The 19,642-nt window shown below is 41.9% G+C and overlaps 3 protein-coding genes across 3 annotated transcripts; 2 read left to right on the forward strand and 1 right to left on the reverse strand.

Moving 5' to 3' along the window:
- Window positions 1-2,661: 2,661 nt before the first annotated feature.
- On the reverse strand, window positions 2,662-3,912 carry LOC146698070 (trypsin-3-like). The gene is made up of 5 exons (XM_085473049.1): window positions 3,829-3,912; window positions 3,593-3,749; window positions 3,203-3,456; window positions 2,978-3,114; window positions 2,662-2,892 (listed from the first exon to the last, which is right to left on the reverse strand). Exons 1-5 carry the CDS (start codon window positions 3,866-3,868, stop codon window positions 2,743-2,745), a joined length of 738 nt encoding a protein of 245 aa, XP_085329175.1. The 5' UTR covers window positions 3,869-3,912; the 3' UTR covers window positions 2,662-2,742.
- Window positions 3,913-7,772: 3,860 nt separating this feature from the next.
- LOC146698071 (uncharacterized) lies at window positions 7,773-11,575 on the forward strand. The gene is made up of 4 exons (XM_085473048.1): window positions 7,773-7,902; window positions 8,607-8,921; window positions 9,574-9,999; window positions 10,107-11,575. Exons 2-4 carry the CDS (start codon window positions 8,666-8,668, stop codon window positions 10,955-10,957), a joined length of 1,533 nt encoding a protein of 510 aa, XP_085329174.1. The 5' UTR covers window positions 7,773-7,902; window positions 8,607-8,665; the 3' UTR covers window positions 10,958-11,575.
- A 578-nt stretch (window positions 11,576-12,153) lies between these two features.
- On the forward strand, window positions 12,154-18,070 carry LOC146698072 (uncharacterized). The gene is made up of 2 exons (XM_085473051.1): window positions 12,154-12,606; window positions 12,871-18,070. The coding sequence occupies exons 1-2, from the start codon at window positions 12,213-12,215 to the stop codon at window positions 16,425-16,427; spliced, it is 3,951 nt and encodes a 1,316-aa protein (XP_085329177.1). The 5' UTR covers window positions 12,154-12,212; the 3' UTR covers window positions 16,428-18,070.
- Window positions 18,071-19,642: the final 1,572 nt, after the last annotated feature.

The raw sequence follows: 19,642 nt of genomic DNA on the forward strand, positions 1-19,642 counted from the left end.
GTGGATTTTGTTATAACGATTAATAAACATCTCAGTTCCAAATAATTAGAAATTTCTTTCTTACAGGGTTAAACTCTCTTAGACAACCTTTATTGTCTGAAGACGTCTTCAGGATTGGGCTTCTTGAAGGACATTCACAGCTCTTCTTTGGCTGTTGACTTCATTTTGTTCTGTTCTCAGGATGATTCCACACTGCATCAATAATGTTGAGTCTGGGCTCCGGGGAGGCCTGTCTATGGCTGATAGTGTTTCATTTTTTTGTTGTATTTTTCTATCCAAGTATGCTTTTTCTGCGTTGGCATTATGTTTGGGATCATTCTCAATTAGATGCCTTTCAGATCGTATTACATGGTGCAACAGCTATATGCTAGCTATATACTAAAGGTGTTATAGTGTTTCACAACCAAATAATAACAGAAGAACAGTTGATAGTCAAACAAATTGCTGCCATTTTAAACCCACTGTGACAATCTGTTATCTGACCAGCGTGTGAAAAGACATCTGGTTGATAAAGGTCAGTGCTAATAATCTAGGTTTAGTCCTACCACCAGTCACATACACTTCATTTATAAAAGATTTGAATTAATGATGGAAAAACTGTATAATTATGTAGCATTATATTTTATTTTTTATTTAACCTTTATTTAACCAGGAATGTCCCGTTGAGATCAAAGACCTCTTTTTCAAGGGAGTCCTGGCCAAGAGGCAGCACATTTCAAGACAAATACATACGAACAAACAAAGTTAAAATTACACAAAACAATTACACATTATTGAGGCAGCCTGTAGGCCTTTGAGTTTAGTTTTAAAAACATTTAAAGACAACAATTCAGTTAGTTTCCAGTCTTTCTGTAACATGTTCCACGAAAAAGGCGCAGAGTGGACAAAGGCTTTCTTACCCAGCTCTGTGCGGACAAGGGGAACAGACAACAGCAGCTGATCATTTGAGCGCAAGGAGTAAGAACCACTATTTGTCCTTGTGACCAAAGTACAAATATAAGGAGGCAGCAATCCAAGCATAGCTTTGTAAATAATACTCTTATACTCTTAGTGTCTCTTCACAAAGAAGATACAGTAAGTGAGAGACAAGTATAGTGCTAAACAAATGTATTAGACTAGACACCTGCCATAAAGATAAGAAAACATAAAAAAAAATTTTTTAAAAACTGTCCAAAAAAGGTTTACATTTTTTTAATTATTTTATTATTTAATAGGAAAATATTTAATTGAACTCCTATTTTCACACATTGTATCAAATTTGACCCCGCACAAATAAACCAAGCATCACATTGAACCACAAAAACACGTTTTCTGTTCAGAAGTACAAGTAAATGAGTGTAATGTGGAATCTCAATAAAACAATAATAATGTGCTTTACTATTTTTTTTCTGCATTTTTGTAAAACTTTGAAGTTGAAAACTCATGGATAACGACAATAATTATATTTTAGTGGAAACAATACAAGTTTGATTAAAGAGCTTGAGCATACTTAATTCACCAGTATGTGTCAAAGTCAAAGTCAACTTTATTTGTCGATTCTGCCACATGTACAGGACATACAGAGAATAGAAATTGCGTTACTCTCAATCCCTAGATAAATAGCAAATGAACATTTAAATATATTTAAATATAAAAGTGATTAAAAATGCAAGTAAAATAATTAAAAAGTAAAAATTTAAATAAATACAATTTTACATATAACAAGAAAGCTATACAATATACAATATAATGGGTAAGTGACATTGAGTGTAAACCAGGCAGAGTAGTGCAAATAGGCAAATAGTGCAAATGGAGATTTAGTAATGTACGGTAAGAGAAAGTGTAACAACAAAGTCTTATGAGGTAATGGCAGTCCAATGCTCCACAAAGTGACTGGTAACTGGTGCAGGCCAGTGAGTGAGTCAGAGAGTGTGTGTGTGTGTGTGTGTGTGTGTGTGTGTGTGTGTGTGTGTGTGTGACAGAGTTCAGTGAGACCGTGGAGGAGAGAGGGGAGAGGGGGCAGAATCAGGAGGGAGTTAAGCTTCCTGACAGCCTGATGGATGAAGCTGTCCTTCAGCCTGCTGGTCCTGGCCTGGAGACTCCGCAGTCTCCTCCCCGACGGCAGCAGCTTGAAGAAGCTTTGCATTGGGTATATGATGTATGTGATGTATGTGATGTGTGATGTGTATATATATACTGTGCTGCCTGTGGATCTCTTTGGATAATTTGTTTTTATTATCTGTTTATGAAAAAAATTCCAGACTTACAGACCAAGAGTGTAAGACTGTGACTTCAATTTAAACATAAAATTATTGTTTTCTATAAAATGTATACACACTGCTGAATTAAAACCAATGACTTTAGAAAACTTTTATAGAGTCATTGACCAAAACAAATATTAATGTTTATAAGGTTAATTAATGCATTACCACTAAGTGATGAATGAAAAATTACAATTTTATTTATAAAGTAATCAATCTATGCAGCTCGCTGTGGTCTTAAATGTAAAGTAGTTAAAAAGAACTTAATTAAATCTTAAATACTAAAAAAATATATAATTTTCATTTTTGAACCACTGTCTTATGCTAATTGTTAACAACATGTGTGATTATGATTTATCTGCTTTACTGATGATTCTTGTCATGATTTACCCAACAGCACAAAACAAGGAACAACATGAAATGATGTTGACTATTTATTTATTTGAATCAGATTTCATAGTTAATTATACAAGAAACTTTAGTTAGAAAACTGTAGTTTCATTTAGTTGTTAGCCATGGTGTTGTTGATCCAGCTGTTGTAGTTGCAGACCTTGGTGTAGACTCCAGGCTTGTTCCTCTGAGCACAGCCGTAACCCCAGGACACAATACCCTGCAGCCGGCCATTGCACACGACGGGGCCACCGGAGTCACCCTGAGGCACAGAAAAGACAAGTGTGAGCAGAGGTGTTCTGAAGTTTGGTTTGTCCTAAAACAGTCAGGATGGCTTTAGCTCATACCTGGCAGGAGTCCTTGCCTCCCTCAAGGAATCCAGCACAGAACATGTTGTTGGTGATCTGTCCAGGATAGGAGTTCCTGCAGTCTGTGTCACTCAGGATGGGGGCATTCAGGCACATCAGACGGTCAGGGTAGTTGCCTAGAAGGGGCGGGAAAAAAGTTAAAAGTTATACAACTCATACATCAACATTTACACTTTTTTTTCTGAATGTGTGACTTTGACTCACTTCCACTGGTGCTGGTGTTGCCCCATCCAGAGATCAGACAGGAGGTGCCGGCACTGGCACAGCCAGAGGGCAGGGACACGGTCTTGACGTAGCTGTTCAGGGTGGCGGGGGTCTTCAGCTTGATCAGCATGATGTCGTTATCCAGGTTGTAGCTGTTGTAGCTTTGGTGACGAATGACCCTGGAAGAGCTGATGAACTGCTCAGTGCCCTCATTGACAGCAATGTTGTGCTCACCAAGGCGCAACTGGATGCTTCTGCAGGGAGAGCCAGAAGAGGAATGTATTCAAGTAAAGTGTCTACTTGTTTGGTTAGTATGCCCTTTTAGAGGGGTTAGCAGCCCTGCGTGCATTTTTTCATTAGATTAATTTGATGAATGCTCTCTGTACTTACGACTGGTAGCAGTGAGCAGCAGACACGACCCAGGAGCTGGAGATCAGGGAGCCTCCACAGAAGTGATAGCCAACGTTCAGAGAAACCATGTAGGGCACAGAGTTCTTTGTGCACTCATAGCCTCCAATGATCTTGTCATCGTCAATGGGAGCAGCATCTGCAATACAGAAGGAGAGTTCCAGTGTTAAACTCTCTGTTCAAATGATCAAATCGAGAAATTTTGTGCAAAGACTTACATGCTGCAGCAAACAGGGCAAGGAGAATGAAGTACTTCATGTTTGTTTTCTGTGCCTGCAAGTCTACACATAGCAGAGGAGTGTGCAGCAGCCTTATATACAGATGTGCAGCCCAGCTTCACAGCTCTTTATCTCAGTCATGCTCCCACGTATTTTTCCATGTGCCATGCACACTGATTAAATATTAGCCCACCTGGGAAACAGCAGCATGTTTAAAGATAAAATATATATATATATTTTTTTCCTTTTACTTATCACATCTTGCTAAATTGTCACTCTGCAACATGTTATGTTTTATCCTACATGAGCACTTTTAAGATCACTTCAATGACGGTTTTCGCTGACACACTATGTACAAATTACTGGAGAAATATTTACTACAACCTATTTAATTTTGCCTAATTTTATTAAGTTTGTAGTTAATCATACTTTTTAAAAACCTTTTTGTGCCCAACAAAGAAACCAAGAACAAGTCAACATGTTAAAGTTCAGCACATGAGTGTGACTTATACAACAGTTTTTAGCATGACATGTAAAGTTTTGGTGGGTTTTTTCCCCTCTTCTTTCTTTCTTTGTCCCCCCCCCCCCCGCTCTGCTAACACAACATAACTTCTTCCTGTCATCAGACATGTTCACACAATCCAACACAGATTCTTGCATTCTTTGATTTAAAGCCAATGCTTTACAGTAGGCAACATTTTTCTGATAATAGCCATTTGGTTTTCAGGTGCTTTTTTGCTTCCTTGGCATAATAGCATTAGTTAACTCCTCCCAGTAAACAACACACTCAGGCTGAAGGCTTTTGACACTCACAGTCCAGTGAAGCTTTTACAGTAATTTCACCTGACAGCTTTTAAAATCCTCCTTAGGTTTTGTTTTTTTTTTATTAAAAAAAACAACATTTACTTTCCTTAACAGCTCCATCCTCCTCATGACCAATCAGGCCATTTAACATGTTTTTATAGAGAAACTTAAAATGCCACTTGTTATGTACACGTTGCTTGTGTTAAGTTGGACCAGCATTTTGCCTAGGAAATATTCCTCAGAGGTTTTGGTTCATGATAGCATGAAACAGATTAGTCAGCTGCACATCCATGATGTGAATCTTCCTTTCCCCAAAGGTGCTCTACTTCATTGAGATCTGGTGACTGTGTTGATCATTTGAGTACAGTGAACTCACTGTCATGTAGAAGAAAACAATTTCACATGATTTGAAGTTTGTGACATGGTTTGTGATACTGGTGGAAGAAGCTATCAGAAGTCAGGTGCACTGTGGCCATAAAGGCAGGCTGTGGTGTTTAAACAATGCTCAGCTGGTATTAAGACCCCTAATGGGACCTGGGGTGGTTTTCTGCTATTCATGTGCATTCAACATGTGCATTCAGAAATGCTCTTCTGCATATCTTGGTTGAAATGACTGGTTATTTGATTCTGGCTGTTCTCCTGTTTCCTCTGACATCAATAGGACACTGCTGCTCATTGAATATTTTCTTCTTTTTGACTATTCTCTGTAAATCCTAGAGATGGATATGCAGAAAAATCCTGCAGATCCCAGTATGTCTGTGAAAACTAGGTCTAACCTGTTTGACACCAACACGTATGCCACGGTCAAAGTAACTTTGACCTTTCTTCTGATACTAAGTTTGAACTTCAGCAGGTCGTCTTAACCATGTCTTACATGCTTAAATACAGGGACGTGCAGAGAGGTTTAAAGGGGCGGGTGCTCAAAGTTAAAAAGGGGCACATTGAACCATGCTGAATAACAACAACACACATTCATCAAGAATCTAATATGGGAAGGGCAGGGCTGTGTTGATCTGAGACTGTAGACATTAAAAAGTCCACAGGAGAGATGGTAGCTGATTAAACAAGTGTCATGAGATAATAACAAAATGCAAAGATTGGTGACAGCGCTTGGAACCATAAGGCAACGAAAAACTGTGACATAAACTCGGCTCTGCCTGTGAATCACTCTTTGCTTCTCTTCTTCCTTCCTTCCCATCATTTCATATATCACTCTCCACTTGCTGTCTATCTGAGAACAAGGCACAACTTGCTATTGCAATAAACTATAATCTAATTATCCACACCTAACAACTCTTGCACTTAATCTATAATAAAATGATGACAGAAAAATGTTATAGCACTGCCTTTAGTAGCCTCATACAGCTCCTACTGTTTCCTCCTCATGTCCTTACCAGCCATGTCTGGACAATGTTATATCATGAGTAATATTTTTTTAAATCCAGCTAAATAAAACACACACATGCACACACAGTGACATTTTAGACCTTCTTCAGAATACTGTATATACTATGGGCATCCTTACATTATTATTTATTACTAGAGCTACAATAATAAAGCAATGAGGAGGGGGAAGTAATAAATATGAAATAATGTATTTATGATGATTCCATTTGTTTCACTATCCAGTCTGTGCAGGGCAAAGCTTATTACATTTTTAAACTGTAGAGATACAATAATGTTACTGCTGTAAAATCCAACTTTTGTCTTATTTAAAATATAAATCTAATATAATCTGCTTCTTAATGTATGTTCTTTAAAATACAGCGTGTGTTTTTTAATATATTATAATTATAATAATTATTATGTGGACACGCATATTAGATCGTTTTTTAGTGAAATATAATCCCTCCAGAAAGGCAGGAAAAGCCCGGAAACTTACTTTAAAACTAAATATGTTCCCTAAAACGGTGACAGAGCTACAGACCCATGACAGCCTTACACAGGTAGCCAGCAGCTATGACCAGCACTACTTGTGCAGTTAATAAAAGGACAGGTAATGTTTGTCGCGCTGTTGCACACACAGCACGCTCGTTTGTTTCAGTTCGTCAGTTGCAACAAGACAGCTTACCAACGTGTACGTAATAAGCTAATACTCCTGGGTGCTACACACTACAGTGTACGCTGTGCACCTACTTACTGGGTTTGTCGCATCAGTCTGTGTCTCTGAGTTAACTTGCGTTTCTCCTACAGCTCCGGACCGCAAAAAATGCGCGTGCTCTTTGTGAGCTCGTTCCCGGCTCGTAACCAGCGCGTTCTGCCGTCGAGGGCGATCATTGGTTAAATGTGATCATGTGACTGATGCAAGCCAGATCCTTTTAGATTAGATTAGATTAGATTAGATAGAACTTTATTAATCCCTCGGGTGGGTTCCTCTGGGAAATTCGATTTCCAAAAAAGCACAGCACCGACAGAAGTTACAGAGTTACAGAATATTATATATATATATACACACACACATATATATAAATACAGAGACAATATAAATAAAATATACGAAGGGGATAAATAGAATAAATAGGAATAAAAATAAAAATACAAGTGAATTGCACATTTCAAGTATTGAGTCTATTGCACCGTTGACTATTTAGCAAAACTATGATTAATAGTTAAATATTATTGTTGAGGGGCACAGACAGGACTCCGCACGCACACACACATAAAAAAAATAAATAAATAAATAAAAAAAATTTAAAAGTTGCCTCAACAAAAGGGCACTTTGGGCACTCATCAGGAAAGGGGCGGGTGCTCAAGCCCCTCTAGCCCCCCCCTCTGCACGTCCCTGCTTACGTCCCTGAGTTGCTGCTATGTGATTGGCTAATTTGACATGTGCGTTAATCAGAAGGTGAACAGGTTAACCTAATGAAGTGGCAGGAGAAAACAAAATAGCTTAAAACAAAATAGAAAGGGCAATCACAATAACAAAGTGTAATATATAAAACTGTTCGTACTTTCAGAACTGAGAGTTTTCGGGAGTTTATAAAAATATCATGAACGACACAAAGCAGAAAACAACAGAGACGTTTTATTAATAAAAGTAAAATTAAAAATCCTCCAAGTCATCTGTATACTGTGTGACATCGCGATGTGCCTGTCCATCATCGTTAAACGGATGAATTGATAGCTCTTCAGCTGATTGGTCCTGAGCTTGCACCTTCAATGACGTCAACAACAAGCGACTGTCCTCGGTCTGTTTGTCGGCTGCTGAGCTAACAGCTGCACCGATTGTGTTTTGGTTTGCTTTTGCCTCCCATGTGCCCTTATCATGAGGTAAGAAACACAACAGCGTCAGCTTTCCAATCGCGTCGGCTAGCTTGTCAGTGGGAGTTCCGACAGAGCTGCCGCTCCACCTGAAGCTGCGGTAGCCTGTTAGCTTAACAACTAGCTCCATCCCAAGACCAGCACCTAATGTATGCGGAATGCGCAACCATTGCGGATGTGGTGCAGAAAGAAATGCGCATCGATGCGACATATCGCAGACGTGGAGATTACAGGGGGAAAGCAAACGTAGCCGTTCTGGTTCTCGACATAGTTGTAAGCAGCATTTTTTGATGGATTTCAGACCTGGGAGGCGATCCTCTGCCCTGATGTTTCGACTCGGTGTTAAACAAGTGGACGTTTAGATACAGCACTCAGCCTTCTTCTGGTGTTTTACACACTGCACTTAGGTTTGCATTAACATGTCAGTACTGGTGGAAATGATAGAAATGGATTTTAGAGGTTGGAGCTAGCGATCAATCAGACAATGTTATTTTGTATCTCTCTACAACAATGATTTAAGCAGCTTTAATAAATGTGCTAAAGCGGGTTTAAGACTGCTTTAACTTTACGTTTCCTGAGAACCACCTCCCCCTCGCACTTTTAGTGTGTGGCAGCTGTACCCTTAAAAGGTTGATAGTTATGTGTACACAGAAGAGTTGTATTGTCTTCAGCAGTAGGTTCACCTCTGCTTTGAACTTTTGTTAATGGGGCAGAAGCTGTCAGTATCAGAATTGGCCCGCCAGTCAGTTCTGCTGTAAATCAGGTCTGATCCATGACTGAGTACTACGAGGAGGGGGGGCTGCTGTACGAGCAATCACCTCCCATGCACATCAAAGTGGAGTCTCCGGAGGGACCCTTTGGGGGGGGAGCCTCAGAGAACGGCTTCCCCCGGGAGGATGAGGATTCGGAGGGCAGCTGCGACCAGAGCAGCGGATTACCCGGAGGACTCCCCTTCAACGTTGTGGTGGTGCATCCAAACATCATGGCACCTGGCATGTCCTCAGATGACCTTTTGTCCATTGAACAAAGTAAGCATATTTGTAACAGCAGAGATTCCTGAGGCACTCTATTGGTCTGAATTATAAAGATATTGATTAAAAGTTGTAAAAATATAAAAGAACTGGAGCAATAGAGCAAAAAAAAAAGAAAAGAAAATACAAGCTACTGTTGATCAGATGAAGACTGGGTCGTTGTTTTGTTTTTTATCTGCAGTTGTTTTATATTTTGGCAACTTTTATTAACTATCTTTATAATTCCAACAAACAGGAGTCTGTTTGCTTTTATGCTGTTGATTTGCCCTGCTGATGAGCACCTGTTTAGAGTAATTCTAAACATGTGCATGGCACATGGAAAACGGAGTTCTTTCTTTTTATCTTTTTTGTAAACCAGCCTTACTCCTAATGGAAATCCTTGTGAAATTATTGTCACCCTTAGTCAGCAAAATCATCTGGATTATGCAAAAAATACTTTTTATTATTGTTAGAAAATGTGTAGCTACATTTTAGTGATGGAAGAAAATTCTGATGTCACAGGGCTCAGAGGTTTGCCAAGAGTTGTTGTACTTGCCCATGTTGTTGTTTAGCACAGTTAAAATAAGACTGCTAAAGCTCTTGACACTTATATTTATATATTTATTTTTTTCTTTCCCATTTGGCTTTCCTCTCAATTTTCTCTTGACAGACCGAGCTATGTCAGCTGCACTGGCTGCTGGCGGCGCAGGAAAAAGAAAGAGTCGCTTCAGCGGAGCGGAGCTTGAAGTGCTGGTGTCCGAAGTTACTCGGTGCGAAGGAGAACTCTTTGGTCCGGCAGGGAGGCTCCGGCGACGTGAAAGAGAGCGCATCTGGGCAGGGATCCTGGAGAGAGTAAATGCTGTTTCCAGAGTCCCGCGAACCCTTAGAGAGGTGAAGAAGCGCTGGGATGACTTAAAGAGGCGCAATGGGGGCAGACTGGCGGATGCCCGCCACCGCAGCTGTTACCTGCCATCTAGCAGAGGGACCTCAATGCTCGGGCGTCCTTCTCAGCCAAGCCCCAGGCTTCAGCAAGCCAGACAGAAGCAAAGCACCAGACCAAAGCCCAGTTTTCCATGCTTCGCTGACTCTGATACAGGTAAACTGTTGTCTGAGAACTGGGTTTCTTTTTAGATTTTTAAATGCAACTAATTTCAACAATGCTTGTGTCCATTTTTATTAATAAATTAACTAATTTATTTTCAGGTGTAGGAATGGAAGGATCAGAGAGAGATTGTTTGGAGAAAGATGAGGACAATCTTGAGCGTGACAGAGACATAGGAGAACCTGAGTGTGAACCTGTAGAGAACAGTATGGAGGACAAACTGGGATTAGGCCTTGGTCTGGGAATAGGACCACCCCCTCCATCAGAACGATGGCTGCCACCTTCTCCTCTCTACAGTGCTCCTTTCCTCAATGGTAGCCCGCAACCCAGCAGTCCTCAGCCATCCCTTGGAGCACAGCAGGGTCCTCTTGAAGCCCCTCTACGGAGTTCCTGGCTCGAAGATGAGCTACGAGGGTTGGGGGAAGCTGCAATTCAGCTTGGAAATCGGGTAGAAAAGAGTCTGCGGGAGTTTGGCGAAGGTTTCAGACAGGACATGAGAACACTTGTCACTTCACAAGAGGCATTAGCAGTCAGTCTACAACAAAACAATGTCCTCTTGCAAAGGCTCTTAGGAGTGCTTGAGGCCCAGCAGCAACCACAGCCACAGCAACATCGTGTACAAGCGCACCAATCACAAACACCTCAGCAGCACTTACAGCCACAGCCAGTTCAGCAGCAGCTGCAGCACACAGAATCACAACAACAGCAAATCGAAACACCACAGCAGTCACAGCTACAGCAGTCACAACAACATCAAACACAAATACAGCAGCAACCACAGGTCAGCCAGCATTCAAATAACCAGTCATCTGTAGCTGTTGTACCTGCACCATCATCCCCGGACATGCACGAGTGCACTTTTTCCTCCGATCCACCCACAGACACAAATGGAAGTATGCAGCGACCACGGCGAGGAAGAGCTGTTGACCACAGACGCAGGAGACGGCGCTGAGGAGAATGTATTCAGAAACTCTATAAACTGCATACCATCTGTATTTGATGTTTCAAAATGTGACAAACAAATGATGCTCTTTTTCTACTGACAGTATTTCAGTAACAATAGTTGTTTGGAGTGCTATGCCGTACTCTGGATCCATCTCGCACTTAGGTTTGTATTCAGACAGGACTGAAGCAGATATGAAAATTAGACACTTGAGATCATAGGTGGCCTTAACATTAGATTGGTTTCTCAGACATGTGTACATACTCATGTTCTAAAAGACTCTTAAAAACAGTGACTCTGTTGAGTGGCAACTTCACTCGTGGACTTTAAGAACTCAGAAAAATGACATACTGTAGGCAGTGATGTTCAATATGCATGTCTCTGTACATGGTTTGCAGCAGAGCTGCAAAGCTCAATGATGCTCTTACTAGTTCAGTACTGACTCAGCTCTCCTGATACACTAACCATGTTGTCATAAAGTACCTGTAACCTGCTGTTATTACCATATATTGTAGCTATACAGCCATTGTAATTATCTGCTAATGTATGCTTGTGCTTTTCAACAGTTTTATGGTACATAATTTTCCAACTTTGGTTGGACAATAAAGCTAGACTGTGTTCTGTTCAGTGCGTTTTGAGACAAAAATGATGTATTCAGAAGAACCGAGACTTTTTGGGATATATTTAAAAACAAAAAAGACACCATGACAAATACATCACAGTATGTTTTGGGTTTAAAATCCTATGTTTATGGTTGAATTTAAAAGCATACATAAGTATGTAGGAGCTATTTATGGTAATCTTGCATGCAGTGACATGGATGTATTTGTAAATAGTTGCAAAGAAACAGATTATTGCCATCACTTAAGTAGTTTTGCACAGGCTATATTTTGTAGATAGCTACTGTTCTGATGAAATGTAACTAAACTTAATAAAAGACAGACATGGACTCCAAATAAACCCAGCCAATCACTTGTGGATTTGTCACCGCATATAAAAATAATAATAATAAAATATCAGGGCTAATGTTGAAAAGTTAAGCTGATTTGATACAATTGTCAAGTGTTTATAAAAACAACTCCAAAACAGTAGTAAAGAGGAAACGCGTGATTTAACGTTTCAAAATATATTTACCGAAACGATGAAGTGAACCGTGCTGAGCGTAATTACCGTTTTATTTTGAAAGTTTCGACCGGAAATTTGATTCCTGACTAGCATGATCCTTGTGTGCTCTGGTCTGGACAAGGGGGTGCATGGGTGAAACATGGCCGCCGCAGACCCAGCGAAGTCTCCCAAACGGCAGAAAATAGCCGAGGAGGAGGTGGAAACATGTGGGGAGAAAACCGAGGCGGTGGAGTCGGGGTGCAGTGCACGGCAGAAAGATGAGAATACGTGTAATAAAACCGGGGGTAGCCCCAACGATGAGCAGAGAGCTGATGTTGGCAGCGACGGCGGCGGTTGTGTTGCCAGCCATTCGGAGGTTACTGTCGAGTCCGGTGCTGGAGCCGACAAAACGACATGCATTTTACCGGAGGACCTGAGAGCGGCTGAAAAAATGGCCGAGGCCAGTGGCAGTGACCAGCGTCCATTCGACTGGTCCGAGACTGAAGATGACGGCAAAGAAGCACAGACGCACGCGGAGGAAAACGATAAGTGTGGTATGCTAACATTGTTGATGTATTTTACCGTTAGCTTTAGCCTCCGGGGCTAACCTGAGCTGTAGCTCTCACTGCTGGTTCTGTTCTGCACTGTGAGTTCTGCTGACATTATTGACCACAGCACTCCGAAGCATCAACCCTGCACCGCTGCTTGTTAAAGACGCTCATGATGCATATGCTAGGGTGCTGCATGCAGTTTGTCAGACTGTTTGTTTTTTAACTTGTTACTGTGCTGTTGTTTTTGTGTTTTTTTTTCTCTTGCAGACCTCAACAGTGTCTGTGAGGATGCTGAAGAGGTGCAGCAGGACAAGCGTGTTGACAGTGACATTGCCACAAATGCAGAAGAGCCACATGTGGAGGAGAAGAGCGCAGTTAAACCACAGAATAAGGATTTTGTGGGCGAAGTGGACGGCATAGAGGATGTGGTTGAAGACGATGAGGAGGCAGACCGAGGAGTGGATACTGATTTGACTGCTAAGCAGAAAAAGTGCCGCTTGGTCTGCAAAGAGTGCGGGAAGAGGTTCACCCGCCGCGAGACGTTCAACCTCCACCGGCACTTTCACGCGCATGAGGATGAGCTCACGCCCCTCACCTGCAAAGAATGCGGCCTTACCTTTCAGCACCGCAGCAGCCTCATCAAACACCGAAACGAACACAGGGAGAGTGAGGAGCCGCAGCTCATCACTCCAAAAAAGGAGGTGCAAACGATGGAGGAGAGCATTTTTCAGTGCGCAGAGTGTGAGAGGATATTCTCCACAGTCAGCCAGCTGAGGGACCACAACTGCAGCAATACAGTAGAAAAGCCTTACCACTGCCCCCTGTGCCGCCAGGATTTCCAGTTTAAGGTCTCCGTCACTAAGCACATGATGACCCACTCTCATGAGAGCGCCTTTACGTGCCAAGAGTGCAGTCAAACTTTCCCAAACACTACAGCCCTGCGCTTCCACCAGAGGTGTCACGCTGCCCTAAAGCCCTATGAATGCCCCGAATGCGGCATGGTTTTTAAACACTACTCCGTCATGGAAGACCATCGTCGCAAGCACACCGACAACAGCCGCTCTCACCTGTGTAACATCTGCGGTAAGACTTTCAAGTACAGCAGCCTCCTTCATCAGCATCAGTATCTGCACACAGGGCAGAAGCCCTTCCGCTGCCCCGAATGTGGGAAAAAATTTGCTTTTGCCCAGAACATGAAGGCGCACTGCCGCCAGCATAGACTGCGTGAAACCAACTCCTGTAGTGCACAGACCAGTAAGCAGGCCCCTGCTGCCGAACAGGAGGAGGTAAGAGGGCCGGGAAAGGAGAACGCACACCAGAGCGAGGAACCAAAACGCACATTTAACTGCCCCCTTTGTCCCCAGACATACTGTGCACCAGCTAACCTGAGAGCCCACATGCTCATTCATGAAGCAGAGTATGAAAAGCTGGAGAGATCACCTCGACTCCCAAAGGATGTGAACAAGTACTGGGATAAGGGACACACCTGCCCACACTGTCCGTCCATTTATCGGGACGAGTCCAGTTTAAATGTGCATCTTTTAAGTGTCCACAAGTCTGTTTCACAGTATTTAGAAAGACTGGCTGCTCCACCTAAAAAACAATTCACTCCATTAACCAGTGATAATGTGCAGGTGAAGTGGAAAAGCGAAAGCATAAGTGTTAAGTCATACAAGTGTTCAGAGTGCGGAAAAACTTTCCGCCACCGTTCAGTGTTGGAACTGCATATGCGCATACATTCCAAGGACAAGCCTTACCAGTGTAAAGTGTGCGGCAAGGGCTTTAGATTCAGTAGCTATTTACAGCAGCATCTCATCATTCACACAGGCAAGAAGCCATACAAATGTTCAGACTGTGGGAAGGACTTTGCCTTCCTGCAGAACATGAGAACGCATCAAAAGCTGCATCAGGAAAAACCCTTCCGCTGCACCAGCTGCCGCAAAGGCTACAGCGACGAGATCCAGCTGCAGCACCACATGTTGTCACATAACGGTGACAAACCTCACAAGTGTGACCAGTGTGACAAAAGCTTCGGGTTAGCTTATCTGCTCCGTGATCACATGAACACCCACACAGGAGAGAGACCTCATCGCTGTGAAGAGTGTCACAAAACCTTTTCGTGGTTTAGTAGCCTGCTGGTACACCAGAAGATCCACGCTCGTAAGCGGCAGAGTTTCAGCCAGTACAGTTCTTTCCCAATGAGCTCTAGGATGAGGGGGCGGGGGAGGAGGGGTGGGAGGCCAGTGTGGGGATTTTCTAGACCTTTAGGAGGCTCAGGGATGACTACTCCTCAGCAGCTTTCTTATCCGGTTTCGGTAGTGAGAGACGCTGAGCTCCACAGGAGGGCAGTACAGCCGCCATCTTCCATGCATGCATCTCGCATGGATTTACAGAGCAGGCAGCAAAAGGAGCAGTGGCTGTCTGAGCTACACCCTCAGCCAGTGCAGTGGAAGGTAGATGGTGGGGAAGTAATGCCTGTTCCATCATCGCAGCACCAACATGGAGCCCCACAGCAGACGCAGTTTGACAGCTCAGTGCTACAGCAGCACCATCGGACAAGTTCATCCTGGGCAGATATTCCTCTGATAAGTCAGTCAGGCTCCACGTCTGTTCAGAGTTTAGATTCGGCACACACAAAAGACGGCACGTCTTCTGTTGCCGCCTCTCACCTGGTGTCCGTGCCAAAAAAATCCAGCCCGTCAGCAGTGAACGAGATGGTGCAGCACAGGCAGCACAAGCCTGTTTCCTGGAGCAGCACTCCCACTTCTACAGTGCTAGCTTCCACAAGTTCTGTGCAACACGAATTTTCTGTTCCCTCCTCCTACATAGACGGAGCAGCTCTGTGGAGTGTCAGGCCTACTCCACTAGTAAATTCACAGGGCTCACCAAGTAAGCTCGGGCAAGAGCTTCAGCTGCCAAGATGGTCAGTTATCCCAGTGTCCTCACAAAAGGAGCCGTCAACACCTCCTAAGAAGGAGGACAGAGTGTGGGACTTGAGTAATCCTCAATTAATACCTTCGACTGTTAGCCAGCCAGAGAAGCCATGGAACGGCTGTGAGCCGCAAAAGCCATGGGCTTCTGGCTTAGCAGGTGCATCCACCTCAGCTCAAATAGACCAAAGCAGTGCTATGCCAATTTCCAGTCCCGTCTCTCATGGGGCCAGCAGCACCTTATGGGACATACAAACACCACCAGGAATTCCAAAGACTATAAACTCCACGGAGAAGTTAGTAAATAATCAAGATTTTCAGCTGCAGCAAAAGCAGGCGTCATCTGGCTGGGCCAATGTACAGACAGCAACACAGAAGGTTCCCATTTCCATTCAGTACGAGCCTCATCGTTTTGGACAGGGCATGGGAACACCAGTATGGGGCTTCCAAAACAACCCAGTGGGTCCTCAAACCCTGCTTTCTGGGCAACTCAAACCAGGGAATGGACCGGAGCTGCAGCAACAACCAATGGTAACAGGCACTCAAATAATCATAAATCAGCCTTCTCCTTTTTTCTCACCTCCACTTGCTCCGCTCCCTCCTCTTGCTTTGCCTGGCCCTCACCCTCTTCACTCTGTCGCAGTTGGTGCACTTCCAAGACCTCCACACCCAAATATTTTTTTCACACCACAGGCGGTCATGAGCGAGAGGCCACACATGCCACAGACCCTGTCCCTACCTCAACTTGCCCCGCGGACAGAAACTCACAAACTTGGATCTCGTTTGCCTTTTGCCCCTGAACGGCTTCTCCAGTGCATGATATGCGGGTGCTCTCTTCCTCGGGAGCTGGATCTACAAATGCATTACTTGCAACATGCACAAGGAGAGATTTGACATTTCTACTCTAGCAACAAGACTTAGTTTTAGTTTTTTGTTTGTTTTTGTAATAATTTTATTATTTGGTGGAACCTCATTTATCACACATGGATGAGCATCAGCAAAAAGATGGGGAAGGTGAAACATAGTTTAGCCTGTACACTTGTTACACATTTTAAGTCTTTTGGCTTCAGATTAGATTGCACAGTCAGGGTGTGTTTTGACATGAAGGGTGTGTACACGTGCCATTCAAAGTGTTTTGCTGTCTTTTAAAATGCATATCCCAGGTGCACAAAAAGTTATTTACAAAGAAATAGAACTGACTTAAGTCAGCACAAACAAATATCTATATACAAAACACAGTCTGCATGTTACCCTCTCTGTAACAGCTCACTGGAAAGAAAGCAAAAGCAACAGGTGGGCCCTGACCGCCTTCTCTTATACCCCATATCAGTCTCGGTCCACTGTTCTTCTTTTTCTTGCAGCAAATCCATGAGTACAGGCAAGTCCATCCCCAGATGTTTGTCCAGATTAATGAGGTTCTACTGTAAGGTCTACATTTCATTTATTGCCAATGACCTTTAGATTTAGATAATATTAGTACTTTTCTAGTTCCGGTCATATGTCCTGAATCATTTGTACTGTGTTTCTTCATGTACAGTATACTGTGTGCCTTTTTATGAGTACAGTCTGCATGTCTGCTGTCTTTGGTATCCTAGGCCTAGTTTGTGCTTATTAAGGTAGACTCAACAATGTGACCTCCCTCCCAAAATGCAGAGCAACTGTTTCAAAGATACTGTAAAGAAATGTGTGTTTTTGCTTTTGGAGAAGTGAGGGGGATTGTTGTGCTCACAGATTAGATTTGTCAGAACATAACAAGGAAAAAAAACTGTACACATACAGTATAATCCTCTTAGGGAGCACTTGTGATCACAGGGCCACTGGCCTGGTCCAAATATGCGACGAGTAAAACGCAAAACCATTTCTAATATGTAATTGTGATTTCACAGTAAGAGTTTTCTGTAACTGCAACACTTGGGGTGGCCATTGGGGATGGGGCAAATTGGCACCTTTACACAATTAATGACTGCTGACCAATAGCTCATTTTGTAAGAAATGTTAGACTTATGTGATGTTTTGTCATTAACATTTTTTTTTACAGTGGCAAGAAAGGAAAATAATTGGTTACATAATTTTTTGCTTCAATTGGTCCAGTCTGCATCTCTTACCAGAATAAGTATTTCGGATTGGAATGTACCCACGTTTGTAAAAATTAATTCCACTTTTTAGTGCGTAAATGTTTTGTTTTTGTTTTTTTGTGAATAATGAATGATCTCATTCCGTAACAGTAGATCTAGGTGAGTACATCATCACATCTCCTTCCGTTATGAAAATGGGCATTAGATTAGCTCTGGTGGCCCGCCAAGTGACTGACAATATTCATTACTGCTATCTGCTGTAGAAATAAACAAATGGTTCATATGTAAAAATAAAATGAAAAAAAAAAGCCACAAAAAGAAGGAAAAGCAAAACAACTTCCTGTGCATTTCAACATTCATCGATTCAGAAACGTGCCCTTCTACCTCTATCCACTGTTTTAGCATGGAAGATTTTTCCCATGATGTCTACATATTGGATTAAAATAAAAACCTGCCTTTGATTATAAACTTGTGTGGTGCAGTACTTCACAGTTAGCATAAACCAGCATTAGCACTTGGACATTGCTATTATAGGGAACTCCTTAACCTTAATATGACAGGGTAGGATCAATTTTGAACATGTGCTATCAGATTAATTTTTCCTCCCCAGGAATTAGGTCGCTGAATAATGGAAAGCTGTATGGGTTTGTGCATAACCCATGAAAATATGTTTTGCATTATAGGCTTTATTTATTGTGATTTTCTATGTTTAGTCATTACATTGTAATCTTTTTCACAGTTTAGAGACCCGGAGTAGCAAGATTTACTACTTGTAGGAGCCTTTAAATAGATATTTAATGCCGAATGAGACGATGAAAATGACTCTGTGAATGATGGGTTAACTCCTTCAATGAATAAACATATTAACTTATTTGGAGAAAAAACCCCAGATAAAACGTGTATGAGAAACAAAGTCATGAAACATATTCCTGTATGAATTATTTAAAATGTGTTGATCTCTTGAGGACTGATGCAGTAAGAAAAAAGTTACAATGTTCTGTCGTGGAAATTGGCCAGGTGGTGGAGTTAAACTCAGTACCTTCTTGCTGTGAGGCAACTGTTTCAAACCACCTCACCACCATGCTGCCCTAAGCTTCAGTTCCACCAGTCAGTAGTGAAGTGCCAGAGTAAATGCCGTAAATAAACCAATGTATAAGAACACTGGATAAACAGATTAAAAACCACGCTGAGATGACGTGATTAGTATGAGAATTAAAGAGATACTTTTAGTTTCTTATCAGCCATTCACATACTCTTGTTTAGTGGTGTGATTTTTGGGGGGTTGGACAGGGTTAGTGTCCAAGTTTGACAGTGTAATGAAATCTTCATATACCAAATACTTTTCTAGATTTTTTTTTTTTTAGAAGTTCAATCTGCCCACTTTCAAGCTTTTTCATTTTACATTGAAATTGCAATTTTTGAACATAATTATATCTCAAAAACCATTAACAATTAAAAGCCTGAAAATTTCCGTGGTCTTTGGAGAGGAGCCTCCAAAGACCACGGAAAGGGCAATGTGCATGCTTACAAAGTGGGTGTCAAAAATGTAAAATATTTACCAAAATTACTCTCCCAAAGAAAACTAGCATAACATCTAGAAACTTAACCATGCTTTGTTTATTTGGTGCAACTTGTCATATTTGCTTAATGCAGCATAAAAATTGAATGAAAATAGTATTTCCCTGTTTTTAGTGACATAGGAATGTAGTGTTAAAAATATTATAGATTATTTATTTTGCATTATTGTGAAATAAATTGAAAAAACTTCACAAACTGTCTTTTACAGTGTGACAGGGTTTTGTTTTTTGTTGTTTTTTTGTATTAGTGTATACTCAAATATGGGACTTTACGGGACTGCTTCTTTTTTCACATTTTAACTACCCAGTATTCAGACATGAATATTATCTGTCCCAAATTATTGATGCTGATTCAGTTGTATGGTGCAAACAACATGGTTAAATGCAGCTGTTTGGGTTTAAGTCCGACCCAAGGTCCTTTGGTGTGTTTCCAGTTTTCCTGTGCAATACTCTCCTA

Source organism: Copadichromis virginalis, linkage group LG11, assembly GCF_057382275.1.
Source record: "Copadichromis virginalis isolate Kocher_CV1m ecotype Utaka linkage group LG11, C_Virginalis_male_GT1.1, whole genome shotgun sequence".
Classification (NCBI taxonomy): Eukaryota; Metazoa; Chordata; class Actinopteri; order Cichliformes; family Cichlidae; genus Copadichromis; species Copadichromis virginalis.

Coding starts and splice junctions, on each gene's coding strand:
- LOC146698071 (XM_085473048.1), top strand. CDS start 8,666: ATGACTGAGTACTACGAGGAGGGGGGGCTGCTGTACGAGCAATCACCT. Junction 8,922..9,573: donor CCTTTTGTCCATTGAACAAA/GTAAGCATATTT, acceptor TTCTCTTGACAG/ACCGAGCTATGTCAGCTGCA. Junction 10,000..10,106: donor CTTCGCTGACTCTGATACAG/GTAAACTGTTGT, acceptor ATTTATTTTCAG/GTGTAGGAATGGAAGGATCA.
- LOC146698070 (XM_085473049.1), bottom strand. CDS start 3,868: ATGAAGTACTTCATTCTCCTTGCCCTGTTTGCTGCAGCAT. Junction 3,750..3,828: donor TGCCCTGTTTGCTGCAGCAT/GTAAGTCTTTGC, acceptor TCTGTATTGCAG/ATGCTGCTCCCATTGACGAT. Junction 2,893..2,977: donor GAGGCAAGGACTCCTGCCAG/GTATGAGCTAAA, acceptor TCTGTGCCTCAG/GGTGACTCCGGTGGCCCCGT.
- LOC146698072 (XM_085473051.1), top strand. CDS start 12,213: ATGGCCGCCGCAGACCCAGCGAAGTCTCCCAAACGGCAGAAAATAGCC. Junction 12,607..12,870: donor GGAGGAAAACGATAAGTGTG/GTATGCTAACAT, acceptor TTTCTCTTGCAG/ACCTCAACAGTGTCTGTGAG.